Source organism: Eretmochelys imbricata, chromosome 5 (genome assembly GCF_965152235.1).
Source record: "Eretmochelys imbricata isolate rEreImb1 chromosome 5, rEreImb1.hap1, whole genome shotgun sequence".
Lineage (NCBI taxonomy): Eukaryota > Metazoa > Chordata > Testudines > Cheloniidae > Eretmochelys > Eretmochelys imbricata.
This window is the reverse complement of record NC_135576.1, coordinates 47,725,081-47,741,107: the sequence shown is the minus strand read 5'-3', so window position 1 is coordinate 47,741,107 and position 16,027 is coordinate 47,725,081. Positions and strand designations below refer to the sequence as shown.

Sequence of the window (16,027 nt, the reverse complement as noted above, 5' to 3'; positions counted from 1 at the left end):
GGAGCATTGTAGGCCCAACTTTAGAATGTTCATGTTCAGTTATTATTTTGGCAGCATGCCATCATTTTTTGAGGAATGTAAGTTACAACAGGGAAATGGCAGTTTTAACAATTTATATATCAGCCAAACATGAACACAAATTGGACAAGAAAAAGACACATCTCTAGCACAAGAACTTTCTCACTGCCAAATAGCAAAAGCCTATTGCAAAAAATGGAGGTGTAAGAGCTTCTCAATGGAAAGAATCTTTTACAATCGAAAGCGTTAGACAACCATGAGTGTCACTACCAATTCCCTCTATAATCACGAGACCAGCCTTCCTTTCACATTATCACTGAGAGCCCAGATACACACTTGAAAAGGTAAGTAAGTATACCCTGGAAAGGTACAGCAAAGACAGAATTAATTAAATTTTTGGCAGAAAGCTAGTTTTTCCTTCTCTGGTACTAGACATAATTACCATAACATCTGTTTCTTAGCACCCGTGTTACAGTCTTTACCTTTGATACTTGGCTCTTGGATTAATTTCCTAATCCTCTCTTCCTTCCAATGTTACACAACACTATGCGGAGAAGCTTATATACAAATGTTTTGGCTGGCTCCATGAATTCAGTTGGTATTAGCGTTCTGTCTTGTATATATTTAAGCATTTATCAACCTAAATCTCATGTCTTTTCAAACACTGCATGAGAAGTGTGACTACAACACCCCATTTCTTTGTTTGGTGGGATTTGCAAACCAATTTTGTGCAGTTGTTAAATGTACATATATGTTTCTGTTTAATATAAATATACATCCTGACTTTAAATAAAAAAACCCTCAAACCCACAAAACTTTCTTGTTAAACTGTTCATGAAAAATTTTAAATCTTAAGGATGCATCATTTCAAAATGCATGTTGGGGAAAAAATGACTAATCTTTGTGTTCATTTAGGACATTCAGTGAAATTAACACAGTAGAAGAGCAATACCGCTTGTGTCAAGAACTTTGCAGAGATCTCGCTCAGGATCTGCAGAAAGAAGGACTTAAGGTATTTAAATCATTCTTTTCTTATTTAAAAAAAAATCAACCTCTTTGCACTATCAGGTCCCAGGTCCGCAGTGCCCTCTGTTAGCAGTAATGCTTTCTGCATTATCATGCCCTACCTTCTGGCTTCAAGGGATTCTGTTATTTTGTTCATTGATGATTAGAATAATTTAGAACAAAATTGCATTTAGCTTCAGGGGGCTATCTTGTGAGATCCTTTAAGAAGTGAAACCAATTCACCAAGTTATTTAGCATATCGTACATGTTGTTCTAAAAGCTATGTTAATTAAAAGAAGGAGTAGTAGAGCTGCATAAAAAATGGATTGCCTGGAGCCTTACTGTGGCCAAGCGTGTAAATTGTAAAGCATTGAAAGGATGTATTCCTCCTTGTCTTATCATTAGTAAATATACAGATTCTTTATTGAGCACAATATACTGTATACACTGAATTTTTACTTATTTTCTGGGAGGAACACTTCAATTATTCAACAGGGATCTTTATTGGTAAAGCAAAGAGTAGCATTCAAAGATTCCTAAAGGTACCAATGAGTCCTCTTCAGCCATGGAAGGTTGTTGCGACACAAGGATATGGAATGATAGCATGGAGAAAAAGCTTCTGTATTGACAAACAAAGGGTAAACTTGTCTAAAGCTCTGAAATGACTTGGCCTACGTCCCATTGTTTGCAGTGCTCCTAAGCCTTTAAGTGCTTTTAAAAGAGTTACCCAAACTCTTGGAGTTGGAAGAGAGATATGGTAACTACTTTTAGCTTATCACTTTACAAACACATTTTCAAGTGACTGGGATTTACGGTGCACTTATTGAATTGCATGTGCACACTTGCCTGTACAAATATTAGGGCAGATTCTCTGCCTTGTTCTGCTCCCTTTGCACCACTCAAGTGATATAAAGGGAGCAGAGACGTTGGAGATCCTTAACTGGGCATCCCCGAAGCACACAAGAGACCCTAGTAGATGTAGACTTGACATAGCTGGCATCTGCCCTTCATCTCCCAGTCCAGGGGATACATGGGAGGTGGGTAGAGACTGGGGAAGTGGCCAGAGTACATTAGCAGTATGCATCTGACAGATACAGATAGCCAGCTGGTGCAGGTTAGTGCAGCCCCCAGCTACTCCGCTCTGGCAGCAGGCTATAGCTAGGCAGAGAATCTTATGATAACAGGCTCCATTATAGCACACCATCCATGCTGTGTCCAGCACAAGTTGGATGCAGCAGTGAATCTAGCCCCCTGCTTTAAAGCCATTGTTTAGACACTGAAGTAGAGTTCAGCTAGGTGAAAAAAGACTTCACTTTTAAAATTCTTCAGTACCATGTATGTTAAGTGTTTTATTTGTTTTCTAGGGTAAAACCGTTACCTTGAAATTGAAGAATGTGAATTTTGAAGTAAAAACAAGAGCTTCCACAGTGCTCTCTGCTGTTTCTACTGAAGAAGAAATATTTGCTGTTGCTAAAGATATGCTAAGGACAGAAATTGATGGTGTTGCCCCTCACCCTTTGCGGCTAAGACTTATGGGTAAAATATTTATAACTTTTTTGTTTCCTTTTTAGGGCAAGATCCCCAAGTCCCTCAGATCAAGCATGCTACACACCTGGGAATGGGTGGCATAGTTGGTTTTACCCTCCCCCCAATAATCTTGAGAGCTGCTGGGGGCAAAGCCCCTGATGCATGTTAGAGCAGTTTCAGGGTTGCTCTAACTTGTCCTGGTGGATAGTGGGTCCCAGGGAGTTGCTCCACCAGCTGAGATTGCCTCCTCCCCAACCACTGCCTACATTGGAACACCTTTATGCCAATATTGAGGTGCCATCCTGTGACATGGGAATCCTCAGCTTTGCCTCCTTAAAGTTTTTAAGTCTCCTTTGCACTGCATCAGGGAAGAGTTGAGTATATGGCTCTATATTTTTGACAGAGGAATGGCCTAAATTATGGTGTTTATAACTTGGTGGTGCTATATTTTGTCTGAAGTTAAGATTTCTTGCTGAAATAAATAGTATTTGTTTATTCTAAATGTAAATAGTCCACTATTCCTTTAAAAAAAAAAAAGTAATATCCCAGTTTTAAGAAAAAGTTCAAAGAATAAATATTTTAATGGAAAATTTCATGCCAGAGACTCCAGCCAGTAGGAACAGAAGCAGATAAAACAGGGTAAAATGGGGCCCAACTGGGCCCAGGCTGCTCCCCAGCTAAACCCAAATTTTTGAAGGGGACACTCCACACTCATTCTGGGACCAATGGGATCCCTTCTCTCCTCCCATACCGCATGGTCTTTGGGAAGAATTGTAGAGAGGAGCCAGCAAGAGACTCCAGCCTCTAGGAGCAGAAGCAGCCGAAGCAGGGACCTCTGAACATTCAGAGAACTTTCTACAGTTTTGACTGGACTTGCTCTGCCCTTTGCTGATTGGTCTGCTCTTTGCTCCAGCGCATCCTCTCAGTTGCAGTCTCTTCACCTCAGCTTCACTCCACACCTACCCATCTTACTCAGTTCTACCCTGCACCCCTCAACCTCCTTCCCTTCCCATTTAGCTGATCCCCCTCCTAACTAAATCCATTCCCTCAACCCCACCAAAAGCTGTGGAACTAACGTGACATCTTCTGTCATCACATTGATGACTCTGCTTGTGTGTCAAGCCTCTTCCCTGTGTCTGTCTTGTCTATTTAAATTGTAAGCTCTTGGAGGCAGGGACTGTCTGCTACTGTTTGTATTGTCCCTAGCACAATCAGGCCTCATTCTCGGTTGGCCCTTAGGCGCTGCAATAAACATGATTACTAATTACTGGCATCCAGAAATGAACAACTTTAGAATTTAACTTTCCACATGACTACGTGATGTTTATGGTATCACATGATGTTGCAATGTGGTGTTTTAAGGGCACTGAAATTCCTAGTAAACTTGAAATAGCTGGCAAATCTTCAGGACTGGTAGTAAAATTGTAATTGCTTTGTGATCAGCTGCTAACACATGTACATAATACAGTTTCTGTTATAAGATACCTATTTATATTGAGTGGCTTTGTTTTGCAAAACTTTTTGATGCCCATTAGTATTAATTAAGTTTTAGTTTTATTTATCAGTTACAATTACATTTTTATTTGTCTTGTTTGTCATGTTCAGGTATACGAGTATCAGGGTTTCTAAATGAAGAAGAAAAGAAATACCAACAGAGGAGCATTATCAATTTCTTAAAGCCAGGAAAACAAGCAAATGCTTATCTGCTTCAGCCAGGGAAATCCAGCCATGAACATTTTACAAAAGCTTCAGAAACATCTCACAGAGAGAGTTTTTTTGATAAAAAGCGAGCTGCAAGGCAACAAAGCAACCAGGAGCTTCTTATAAACAAACCTGCAAACAAGCAGAACTCACATGATATAAAATCATCAGTAAATACTATGGAAGAAACAAATGATGCCATAGGCTCAGAGAATTTGAATGAGTGTCATAGCCTCACTTGCCCTGTTTGCTTTAAGGAGCAAAGAGACAGCAATTTAGAAGCACTTAACAGACATATTGACAAGTGCCTCAATGGGACATTGGTAAAAGATAATGCAGAAATATCAACGAGTGAGAATTCATGGGAAAATGCATATAATTTTTCTCCTGACAATAAAAAGAAAATATTTGAAATGTGTCAAAAAAATAAAATGAACAAATCAGTGGATACAGTACAGTTAACAAAAGTAGCTGACAACTCTACTAGCAGTAACACAGAAGCATTCCATAAAGTAGTAGCTAATACTAGCAAGGAAAGAGAGCATAGTCTGCTTAGTGAAACTGCTAGCAACATGTACCTAGAACAGAATTTTTCTTCCAAAATCATTTCATTGGAAAATGCAGAATACTTTGAAAAGTCTGAATGTACACAAGAAACTCAGCCTTCTTACTCCTCTGGAGCCATCAGAGACAATGTTCTGGTTTGTCCAGTTTGTAACGTGGAACAAAAAACAACTGACCTTTCATTGTTCAACAGGCATGTGGATGTTTGCTTAAATAAAGGCATTATCCAGGAGTTGACAGAGCAAATAGTTTGTCCAGTTAAGAGTCAAATTATGGAAAATTCAAAGTCAGTTGGTGAGTATTTAAGTTAAGAAGGTCACCTTTTAAAATTGCCCCATCCAATATACAATAGGATTTTTAAGGAATGTGTTGTACATTTTAGGGTTCTGAGTCTGGTACAGCTATTGAATTTTAAGAAGACCTGTGTAAAGGGGTTGGCTATTTCCATTTGAAAAATACCAAATTCCTTTGTATGACATGAATCAGTTTGGTGTATTACGGGTTTCAGAGTAACAGCTGTGTTAGTCTGTATTTGCAAAAAGAAAAGGAGTACTTGTGGCACCTTAGAGACTAACCAATTTATTTGAGCATAAGCTTTCGTGAGCTACAGCTCACTAGTATGCATCCGATGAAGTGAGCTGTAGCTCACGAAAGCTTATGCTCAAATAAATTGGTTAGTCTCTAAGGTGCCACAAGTACTCCTTTTCTTTTTGTGAATACAGACTAACACGGCTGTTACTCTGAAACCAATTTATTTGAGCATAAGCTTTCGTGAAGTGAAAGCATCCGATGAAGTGAGCTAGCTGTAGCTCACGAAAGCTTATGCTCAAATAAATTGGTTAGTCTCTAAGATGCCACAAGTACTCCTTTTCTTTTTGGTGTATTAGTTTGCCACTAATTGGCTTGCTTTTACTTTGTCTTTTTGATTATGGAGAGTTAACTTTGGAATTGGCTCGATAAATAGGACAAGATTAGAGACCTACGACTAGTATTTAGGAAACTGTTCAAATGTGCGTCCTTTCTGATCCAACATGAGAAAGTTGCCAAGCATATTTATAAAGCTATAATAGCAGCATTATACTATATGTGACTGTTTTTACAAAGATGATTTCCTAAAATACTGGTGTAGATCTCCCTAGCTATGCAGGCAAGTTGTGGTATAGAAGAAATGCTGTATATTAGTGAAGATTTTTTAATAGTTTTATTCCCAGAAAGACCAACAGTGTAAAACAAACATGAATTTCAGTAGGCCATCTTGGAAATCAACAGCATTACATTCTGTTACAGAAATCTGTGATCACATTCAAATTTATTCCTTAATTTGTTATTGGGCTAAAGGGCTTTTTTGTTTTTACTTATTTTGAATATAATTGACAGTACTAAAGAAATGATCAAATGTTATCTGCTTGGTAAAAGATTCAATCTAACTGCTTCAGAAAATAATAGGAAGGAAATTCTTCATCTAGAACTTTCCTCCTAAAAGTTCTGCTAGTCATGCAGCTCCCTGCTGTGCTCATTGTGTGTTTAAATAATTTATTTTGATGTTCACAATTGTTCTTTAGGAAGCATGGGCAGAGGACATCAATACATGAATCCCACAACAGGAACAAAAAGGTACGATAGATCTCCTCAAGCGTCCATGTACTTGTGTTTGAAAGTCAAGCTAGCAAACTATTCAGTGTTGTAAAAGTTACTTTAGGTGGTTTTATATTTGTTTGTTTTTGGCTTTTTGGTGGGTGTTTTGCTTTGTTTGTTCCTAATGTGTTCTTTTTTTATTTTAGGCCTGGACTAATGACACCACAGTCAACACCAAAGAAAGCCAAACCAAGTACTTCCAAACAAACGATTGAAACATTTTTAAAATGATGGTGTAACACTTTATCATATATGAAGAATTTCATAATCAGTGTTTTATTATTCAAATTAGTTTGGTGCAGGTGAAGGATTGGACTCTGATACTTGTCACTTTGGAACCCCTGTAAACCTCCGCTGGAGGAATACAACATTTGAGACAAAATAATAAGTGATCCACCAGGGACCAGAGCATTGAATTAATTTTCCACTCAAATCATTTTTTCACAATAGTTTTTGTCTAAATTATATCTGTGGAAAAAAGAGCATGCTAAGAGCGGGCTTTGTTTTATCTTGACATAGTGGACACTCAGGGTATGGAAGTCACCAGCAATTCAACTTAGGTTGCTAGTGACCGATAGTTAATACATGATGACTGTTTGTTAACCAGTGTGAAATGAGGTTGGATTGAATTCAGTTTCTGGTGGCCAGATATCCACAGCACAAAACAATAGGTACTCATTGATGTCCCTGTTGATATTCTCCATAGGATTGGGCCCCAAATCCAACTCTCATTGAAGTCAGTGGAAAGCCTGCCACTGACTTCTGTAGGAACTGATGGGCCAGGTGTGTAGGGCTCAGTCCTGAACAGCGTTTGGCACTCTTGTGGTATGTTAAGTGACCTCAACACCCACTGACTACAAACACCTTGCAGGATCAACCCCTTCGATGAGCATGGAGTCTGAGAGACCCCCAGAATAGGTATGGGGTGTACTGGCTGTGCCTCACTGGTTCTATGGAGATAGAGAGAGCTTCAGATTCCTATGCAGTTGTCAAACCAGCACCTTTCAAAAGCAAATTCACTTTAAGAAAAGTTAAGGATAAACTAGTACAGTGATAATGTTACTGATGTGCAAATATGTATGACACTGAAATAATAATCCTGAATATATTAAGACAGGAAATAACCTTCCTTCTTTTGCTCACATTTTTCTCTTTGAAGAGACATAGTTTATGAAAAATACTTTTTGTAGTTTCTTATAAACCATGTTTTTATGAATATATGTAAGGGGGGAAAGCTGTAAGGTACACTTATGTATTTAAAATACTCTATTTACATTCTTTACTTCCCAAAAATTCAACTGTTTAAATATTTAGTGTCAATTTATAATCAAATATGCTTATAACGTAATATTTTTTCAAGCAAGTCACTTTGTAATAATGAGAGAATTCTTAGAGTTTATTTTTTTAAAAAATCATTAAAATATGAAGTAAAATGGCATCTCAAAAGAAAATATCCACCACAAATAATGCATTTGTGAACATTAGCTATGTGAGGACTTTTTTCCTTTAAAAAAAAAAATACAGCTGCTCTGGTTTTATGAATCTGGCTGTCTCTCAATTTACATCTGTTTAAATACAATGTGATAAACCTTTATCTGGATTGCTTGATTACTTTTTTATCTTCTGCTAACATGGGACTTAAGTCAATAAAAAAGTGTAGAAGCCAAGTGTATTTTTCTTTTTCTGAGAATAGCTTTATAGAAGTAGGTTTTACATATGTTGCACGTTGTTAAAGGAGAAGGAAACAACCACAGTTATTTGAACAGATGAAATGTTTGTTTTGGCACTGGCAGTTATTTCATCATCCATATAAAAGTGTCATAACTGTTGACATAGAAGCATTATTTCTATATATGGAATAAAATACTAGTGCAAAATTAGTGATTTCTTCACACCTGAAAACTTGGTGAGTTATTCTTTGGTACAAGTATAAAATTTAACTGCATTTAGAAAAGAGATGATATATTTAAAAGGAGAAACTTGGCTTGATTGTTTAATACTTTTCATACACATAATATATTGCTGAATATATAGTCTGAAATAGAACATGTTTTCTATTTTATTTTAATTAGGTTCATGTAGTAAAATAGAGCAATAAGCAATGTGACAAACATCTGCCATGTTTGTTTTCTTGCCCTTTCCCCAGAAAGAGAAGTATGTGCAGGAGGGTATTTTTGTGTAGGATTTTTAATTTAGATACACACAGTTTGCTCTATGTTTGTTAGAGAAGGCACAGTCATTTTTTTATTTATTTAATTTATTTATTTATATTTTAAGGGAAGTCGTTTGCAAGATTGTAGCATCTTACAGATGCACATCTTTTTGAAAAATTCAGTGTGGTGACTCTGAAGAAGAGAGAAATTTCATTTTTCCACTTCTAATCTCTCTCTTTTATATATAATACACAGCGAGAGAGAAAGATTTCTATGTATAGCTAAGTATTGAACTTGTTGGTTTTAAATTAAATATTCCTGTTATACAGGTAGCGACAGAAGATCTTGACCTGAAATTTGCTCTTGTTAACATCCAGGAAGTCCTTTTTAGACAAGTTAGCTTGCATGGATCTAAGCGATGGTAGAGATCATACAAATGTAGGGCTGGAAAGCACAGTGAGAGATTATCCAGTCCAGCCTCTGCGCTGAGGTAAGACCAAATATATCCCTTCCCTGACAGATGTTTGTCCAACCTGTTCTTAAAAACCTCCAATGACGGGGATTCCACATCCTCCCTTGGAAGCCTATTCTAGAGCATAGCTACCTTGATATCTAACCTAAATCTCCCTTGCTACAGATTGAGCCCATTACTTCTTGTCCTGCCCTCAGTGGACTTGGAGAACTAATGATCACCATCTTCTCTATAACAGCCCTTAGCATATTTGAAGACTATTGTCAGGTCTTCCCTCAGTCTTCTTTTCTCAGGACTAAACATGCCCCATTTTTTTACCCTTTCCTCATAGGTCAAGTTTTCTAAACCTTGTATCATTGTTACTTTCTGTAGTATCGCCACATCTTTCTTAAAGTTTGGCTCCCAGAACTGGACACAGTACACCTGAGGCCTGACTTCTGCAGAGCAGAGTGGGACAGTTAACACTCCTGCTAATATGCTCCGGAATATTAGCCCTTTTTGGAACTGTATCACATTGTTGACTCATATTCAATCTGTGATCCACTATACCCCCCAGATCCTTTTCAACAGTTCTATTGCATAACCAGTTATTCCCCATTTTGCAGTTGGGGATATGATTTTATTTTCTTCTTAAGTGAAGTAATTTGCACTTTCCAATTTCATCTTCTTGATTTCAGCTCAGTTCTCTAATTTGTCAAGGTCATTTTTAATTCTAATGTCATCCTCCACAGTGCTTGAAATTCCTCCCAGCCAGGTGTCATACACAAATTTTATCAGCATACTCTCCACTCCACTCCACTTTCCAAGTCATTGATGAAAATATTGCCAGACCCAGAAATGACCTCTGAGAGACCCCACTAGGTACACCATCACAGTTTGACAGTGAACCATTGGTAACTACACTGAGTATGGTCTTTCAACAAGCTGTGTACCCACTTTATAGTAATTTCATCTGTACCACATTGTCCCCTTGTGTTGATACCACCAAATATCCATGTAAGAGGAAAGGCTTGGGGAGGGAAGGGGGGTTAATCTTGGTGTAGAAAATGGAGATCTTGAACTGCTCTCCATTCTCAATATGCCCTACTTTTAGTTCTGTAGCTCTTTCACTCAGCTTTCATGCAATATGAGTTTCTTTCTTTTTACTTAAAATGATAAAAAGAACATTTCTTCTTCTTGAATTCATGTTTCTTTTAGTTGCAAGTGACCGAGTGAAGGGTGAATATTTCATGGCCCTAGCCATGAAAGGCATGAAGAGTTTATACTTTGCACTGCTGCTTCTGAAGAAGAGAAACAAAAAAGCAACAAGCTGAACACTGATGGTTTGGAGGGAATTTGTTGGGGGAAGCATATACTTAGTATGGCTAGCACAAACGTAAGGCGAGGTCCTCTTAAGCACAAAGCAGGTTTCAATTATCATATAAATTAACAGAACCAAATAACGCAGTTGAGTGTAATAGCATTATAACAGCATTGAGTCAATTTAACACATATCTATCTACAGTAAGTTTGTCGTTTGCTTTTTACTTCTAAATTCTGAAGTGTCATCCTAATCTTACCTACAGAATATCTCACCATCATTTGATAATACTATGACTAACTTTGTATAGTTTCTTTTAATTGTCCAGAGTCCATTACAGTAGACTCCCTTTTATCCGACCCTCTGTTATGTGGCTCTCTGTATTAACCGAACAACCAGAGCACACGGGTACAGAAGTGGGTGATCTCTCCTGTGGCCACTAGATGGCACTGCAGCCTTGGACTTTCCCATTCTCCATCTTACCCAAATTTGACTATCAGATCTGGCCCAGATCCCAATTCGATCGCATAAATGGGGTTCTGCTGTAGTTGGATTCCTGAATATGCTACGGGTCCAGTCAGTCACCCTCCTTCTGCACCCACCCACGTACCTGATCAGATTGGAGATTTGGAAAGCATTTGATTCTTCCAAAATTGGGGTGATATTCCAACCACTGTTTTGCTTTCTTCCCAGTTCCAAAAGCCACTCTAATTGATGGTAGCTCCAAAGGTGTGGACAGCAGGGGCTGAGTCTGGGCAGCAGTTCCACTCCTGAACTACTGGTAGACTCATACACTGAAATTATTGCTGTATTTACAAATCAACTGAAATCCTTTTCTCCGTCTTCTATCCCAAAGGAGGCAAATGTGGGGGATGTCTGTTAGAAGTCATGCTGCCAGGAGAGAGGCCTGGGGAGCAGCCCAGAGGGGGCTCAATACCCACCAAGATGCCCTGGGGCTGGGAACAGATTTCCTCTTGCATGTTTTTGTTCTGAGGGAATCTCACAGCTATGCCCCCATTCACATCGCTATTTATATTACTACAGCACCAATTGGGATCAGGCTCCTTTGTGCTCAACTCTGTTTAAATACCTTTGTTGAGATTTGCCCTGCTCCAAGGAGCTTGTACTCTGATTAAAGACAAGGCACAACAAATGAGCATAACAAATAATAGGAGACAAGGGGTGAGGAGGAAGGAGAAGGACACCAATAATCAGGATAACAAGGCACTGTCGTTACACAAGCTAATAGTGTGTGCATGAATTGATGGTTCTGAATCACGTACATGTAAATGTTATTTCCCTATCAAAATCAAATAATCTGTGCTCCTGCAATTTTTGCTTCTGTCCCCTAATCCCTGTGAAAAGCGACCCAAGGTTCACTTAGTTTTCTATTATTTGTTTGTGTTTGTTCCCTTTCCTTTTTAATAGCCTATCTTCAGCCACCACTCTGCCTAATATTACTAGCTTAGCCACAATTTTTGTAATATAAACTAATGCCTTTAGCTCTCAAAGATAAACCCTGGGCTTCTGGGGCTATGAGCTGCGAAATCCTGGCTCTAGTCTAGGGGCACAGAATGAGGGAGATTTACAGCTACCCCTTTGCCCTGGTACTGTTGGCAGCTACTCACTCAGTCTTCTGGAAGATGCTGAAGCCTTCTGAAATGGTCACTAGCCTGGTGAATTCCATAGCAAGTTCACCTCATTTGGTGCTCTGGTTTTATCATCTTCAAAGTTTGAGCACTTATGACATGGCTGTAATGGAAGCGTTAATTCAGATGACGGAGAGGAATTGTAAACTGGTGCTGTAAGTACTGATTAGAACCTTGAACTAGCAGCCAGTACTCCTGGATTCTATACTCAGCTCTACCCTGGTTCTTTATGAAGCTGCAAATCCCTACCCTCAGTGGTGCCAATTTCACAAGGTAAACCTTATTGTTTAGATAGTTACTCTTCTTTGGGTTTTACTGTGGGAAATTAATACTCAGACCTGTATTAAATGACCAGTGCCAGGTATAATAAAAATAAGTCTCCTACTCAAAAGAAACTATTCTGGAATACCTGACTCATAGGAATTTTAAGCAACTGAAAGCAAAATCTCTGTGATTCAGCTGTGACATGGTAAGTCATACATTCTCATCTTTAGATGTTTACTTTCACACTGATTCATTTTTTTTTATTATCTCTGACGTGTACGTTGATGACGTTGCCTCTCATAATTAGGCCTAGGTTTATCGTATTTAAGGTTATGCACTTCAGCATGACTGTATTGGAAAGATTTTAGCCAGCTGACAGAAAAAGCTGTAAAATAATGCATTGCACAGTGATTCGAACCTAAGACTAGTAACCAAGACTTCTGGATTCTATACCCCACTCTACTTAATTTGTAAACCACTGTGAGAGTCAGATGAAACATGCTATGTAAATTCCTGTTAATATTTTTTAAAATAATTAAAAAGACAATTAAGCTATTGAAATGTTAGCACTTAATTCAATAGCCAGAGGCAAAAATATTTAACCTTAAAAGTGCCTTCAACCACACAAGATAGATTAATGATATTTTTGCCCGTGTTGAGGTAGTTTTTCCAATATCAAGTTAACAATGTTATTACAGAATGTTATATTCATGTTTTTAAAAGGTCACATTAAAAGAAAAATATTTCTATATTCTATAACAAAAGCATACTTGCCTCTTAAATAATAAATAAAGAGTGGCTAAAGTAGATCAAAATAGCAGTGGGGAGTGGACCTAGTTTGGTGGTACTGCCACATGTCTTGACTTTGTAGAAGCACACCAATTTGCATGTGCAAAGCCAGTATTTTCATACACGGTTATTACTTATTTGTACTGTGGTAGCACTTAAGGTATGTCTTCAGTGCAATAAAACACTTGTGGCTGGCCCAGACCAGCTAACTCAGACTGTAGGACTATAAAATTGCAGCATGTTCCTGCTCAGGCTGGAGCCCAAATGGAATGACTACACTGCAATTTTATGGCCTCCCGAGCCTGAGTCAGCCAACATGGGCCAGCTGTGTGTTATTGCAGTGTAGACATACCCTCAGGACCCATTGTATTAGACATTGAATGTACATTATTGATTTATTTGTATTCCTGTAGCTGTATCATAAAAGTCTGTGCTGTCTCCAAAGAGTTTACAATCTAAATGTATGAAAAGAGACTAATAAGGGGAAGTCCAGATAAAGGTGACACCATCATAGTTTGTACAGTGAGCAGCAATTAGACGGTCTCTGTTGCCTGGGCAATATCAGTGTTTGGTTATTTCCTGCTTGCCTTATTTTAAGGTGATTTTAATCTTTTCCTTTTGTCAAGGAGGCGGTAAAGCTGGTGGTGGAGGATGGGAGTTGTACTTGATGGTGCCTGGCATGGTTTGGGCTCACTACTAGTATTGTGTGCCCCACAGCCTGTGCCGGGAGGGCAGAGTAGCCCATTCTAGCTGCCTCTCGGTTATAGCCTGCATAATAACAACCCTAACCAACCGGTTTTTCTATGCACTTAAAACAAGTCAAAGTCAAATACTTCTCCTACGCACACAGGGCGCTGCTGCCGGCGGGCACCTCCCTCCTCGCACCCTGTTGAGTAGCGCTAGCCCCAGAGCCCTACCTGAAGGCGGCTGCTTCGCTGGAGGGCAAAGGAGAGGAGTTGGGGCCGCGCTATGAAGGCGCTGACCGATTTCCTGGGCGCGCTGAGCCCCAGACACGATGGAACGCAAAAAGCGGCGGCGGAGCTACCCGCCGCCGACAATGAGACGCGTGAGTGAGCGCGAGGCTGGGGCTGGGGCTCGGCGCTGCGCACGCCGAGCCACACCGGGCTGGAGCAGCGGGGAACGCGCCGCGGGCAGACCACGGAAGGGGGGAACGTGGCCCAGCTGCTGCGGAGCAAGCGTGAGGCGGGAGAGAGCAGCCCTGCTGTAGGAAGGGGAAGGGACTGCTTTTAGACAGCTAGACTGGGCAGAGGCTGTTCCTCGGCTCTGCACCGGGCCGTTTGCACTTCTCGGGCACCCGTTTTACAATCCCCGTCAGATCCCTTGCAGGAGGTGGTTTCCTGAGCCTCGACTGAGAGAAATCGAAGGCCTGCGGGTTTCTTCGCGTCCCCTCCCTGAGCTGCTTTTGGCGCGGGCTCAAGCTCCACAGTTAAGATCCAGACTTTCCCAAGGGCCTGGGATGTTTGGCTCTGCAGTTCGGGGTTGTCCCACTGTGGAAAGTGGAGGAGAGCTATAAAGTTTGGCTACAAGTCTGAATTCCTTCCCCTCCCAACATGTTTGGGGGGATTATTATTAATTTGTGTTATTGGTATAGTAGCATCTAATCAGGAGGCTTTAAGCGTATGACACACACGGTGTCCGAGAGAACTTGCCTTCTAAACTAGAGGAGAAGCAGACAGGGGTGGGGGAACAAGATACAACATGCAAGTGAAGTGGTCAGGTTATCAGGTCCATTTTTTGGTTTTCCTTTTTGTCCCAAAGGAAGGAAAATACCAAGGGTGGCAGAGAAGGAAGTAATCAAACTATGTGCAATTTTATGTACATTAAAAATAATGCACATGAATATCTATCAGAGCCCCTCAGTCTTTATAAATCTGGTATAATGAGAATCAGGGGTGCTGGTTTTGGCCCATGTCCAGTCCAAGTCCCTGAACCTGCAAACACTTGTGCACACACTTAACTTGAAACACATAAGAAATCCCCCTGATTTCAATGGGGCTGCTCACATGCTTGAAACACATACAGACATTTTGCAGAATTAGGGCCCAAATCAACTATGAAAGGACACTGGGTGAATGTCTGGCCCCACTGCAGTCAATGGTAAAACTTTTGCTGTCTCCAGGGTGTGGTATCCTCCTTCCTGTCTGCAGCCCGAACAGAAAACACTTTTGAGGTTAGGTGGGAAAGGGTACTATAAGTTATAGTTGATAAGTCAAGAAATATTGCTATAAGAGCTTTAGAGACTAACAAATTTATTTGAAAAAAGAAAAGGAGTACTTGTGGCACCTTAGAGACTAACCAATTTATTTGAGCATAAGCTTTTGTGAGCTACAGCTTATGCTCAAATAAATTGGTTAGTCTCTAAGGTGCCACAAGTACTCCTTTTCTTGTTGCGAATACAGACTAACACGGCTGTTACTCTGAAATTTATTTGAGCAAATATTCCTTTTGTTTTTGTGGATCCAGACTAACATGGCTGCTACTCTGAAACCTGTCTCTGTAAGAGCTGGCAGACATTTTGTCAAGTGAATAATTTTTTAACAGGAAAATGGCCCTTTTTTAGACATTGGAAATGTTAATTTTAAAATGTATTTTTCATTTTTTCCCTCCTTCCCCCAGTTCAATGGCAAACAGGGAAAAAAGGGGGAGAAGGTTTGGAGGAAAAGACAGAAACCTGAAAAAATTAAAATTCAAAAATGAAAAATTTCACCAAAAAATTGAGTAAATGAAAAATCATACCTTCTCAGAACCCTCTTCCCCAACTATTCAACCAGCTAAACTCTGTTGAGCCTGCTAAACATTGTATTTCTTGCAGGGTAATGAGAGATTTTATCTTTGTGGCTAACATGGCAGGAAACTAAAAGTGAGACAAGCATAGAAAGATTCATTATTCAAACTCTAAACCAAGGGTAGTCAATAGGTGGACCATTGG

General features: G+C 39.6%; 2 protein-coding genes across 9 annotated transcripts in view; both read left to right on the top strand.

The window, feature by feature from the left end:
- POLK (DNA polymerase kappa) overlaps positions 1-12,999 on the top strand; it is a 71,816-nt gene extending 58,817 nt beyond the window's left edge. For 3 of the 5 annotated variants that reach the window (XM_077817030.1, XM_077817031.1, XM_077817032.1), the window contains exons 11-15: positions 934-1,030; positions 2,388-2,559; positions 4,156-5,109; positions 6,378-6,429; positions 6,597-8,117. In XM_077817030.1, the coding sequence (XP_077673156.1) occupies positions 934-1,030; positions 2,388-2,559; positions 4,156-5,109; positions 6,378-6,429; positions 6,597-6,681 (1,360 nt within the window). In that variant the 3' untranslated portion in view covers positions 6,682-8,117. Of the gene's footprint in view, positions 1-933; positions 1,031-2,387; positions 2,560-4,155; positions 5,110-6,377; positions 6,430-6,596; positions 8,118-8,932; positions 9,140-10,272 lie in introns of those variants that run through there. The other 2 variants (XR_013346138.1, XM_077817033.1) reach the window with 2 other exon arrangements.
- ANKDD1B (ankyrin repeat and death domain containing 1B) overlaps positions 12,996-16,027 on the top strand; it is a 40,623-nt gene continuing 37,591 nt past the window's right edge. For all 4 annotated transcript variants that reach the window (XR_013346139.1, XM_077817035.1, XM_077817036.1 and 1 more), the window contains exon 1: positions 12,996-14,143. Coding sequence is in view for 3 of the 4 variants with exons in the window: in XM_077817035.1 (XP_077673161.1) it covers positions 14,047-14,143 (97 nt within the window). In the remaining variant the exon portion in view is untranslated. The remainder of the gene's footprint in view (positions 14,144-16,027) is intronic.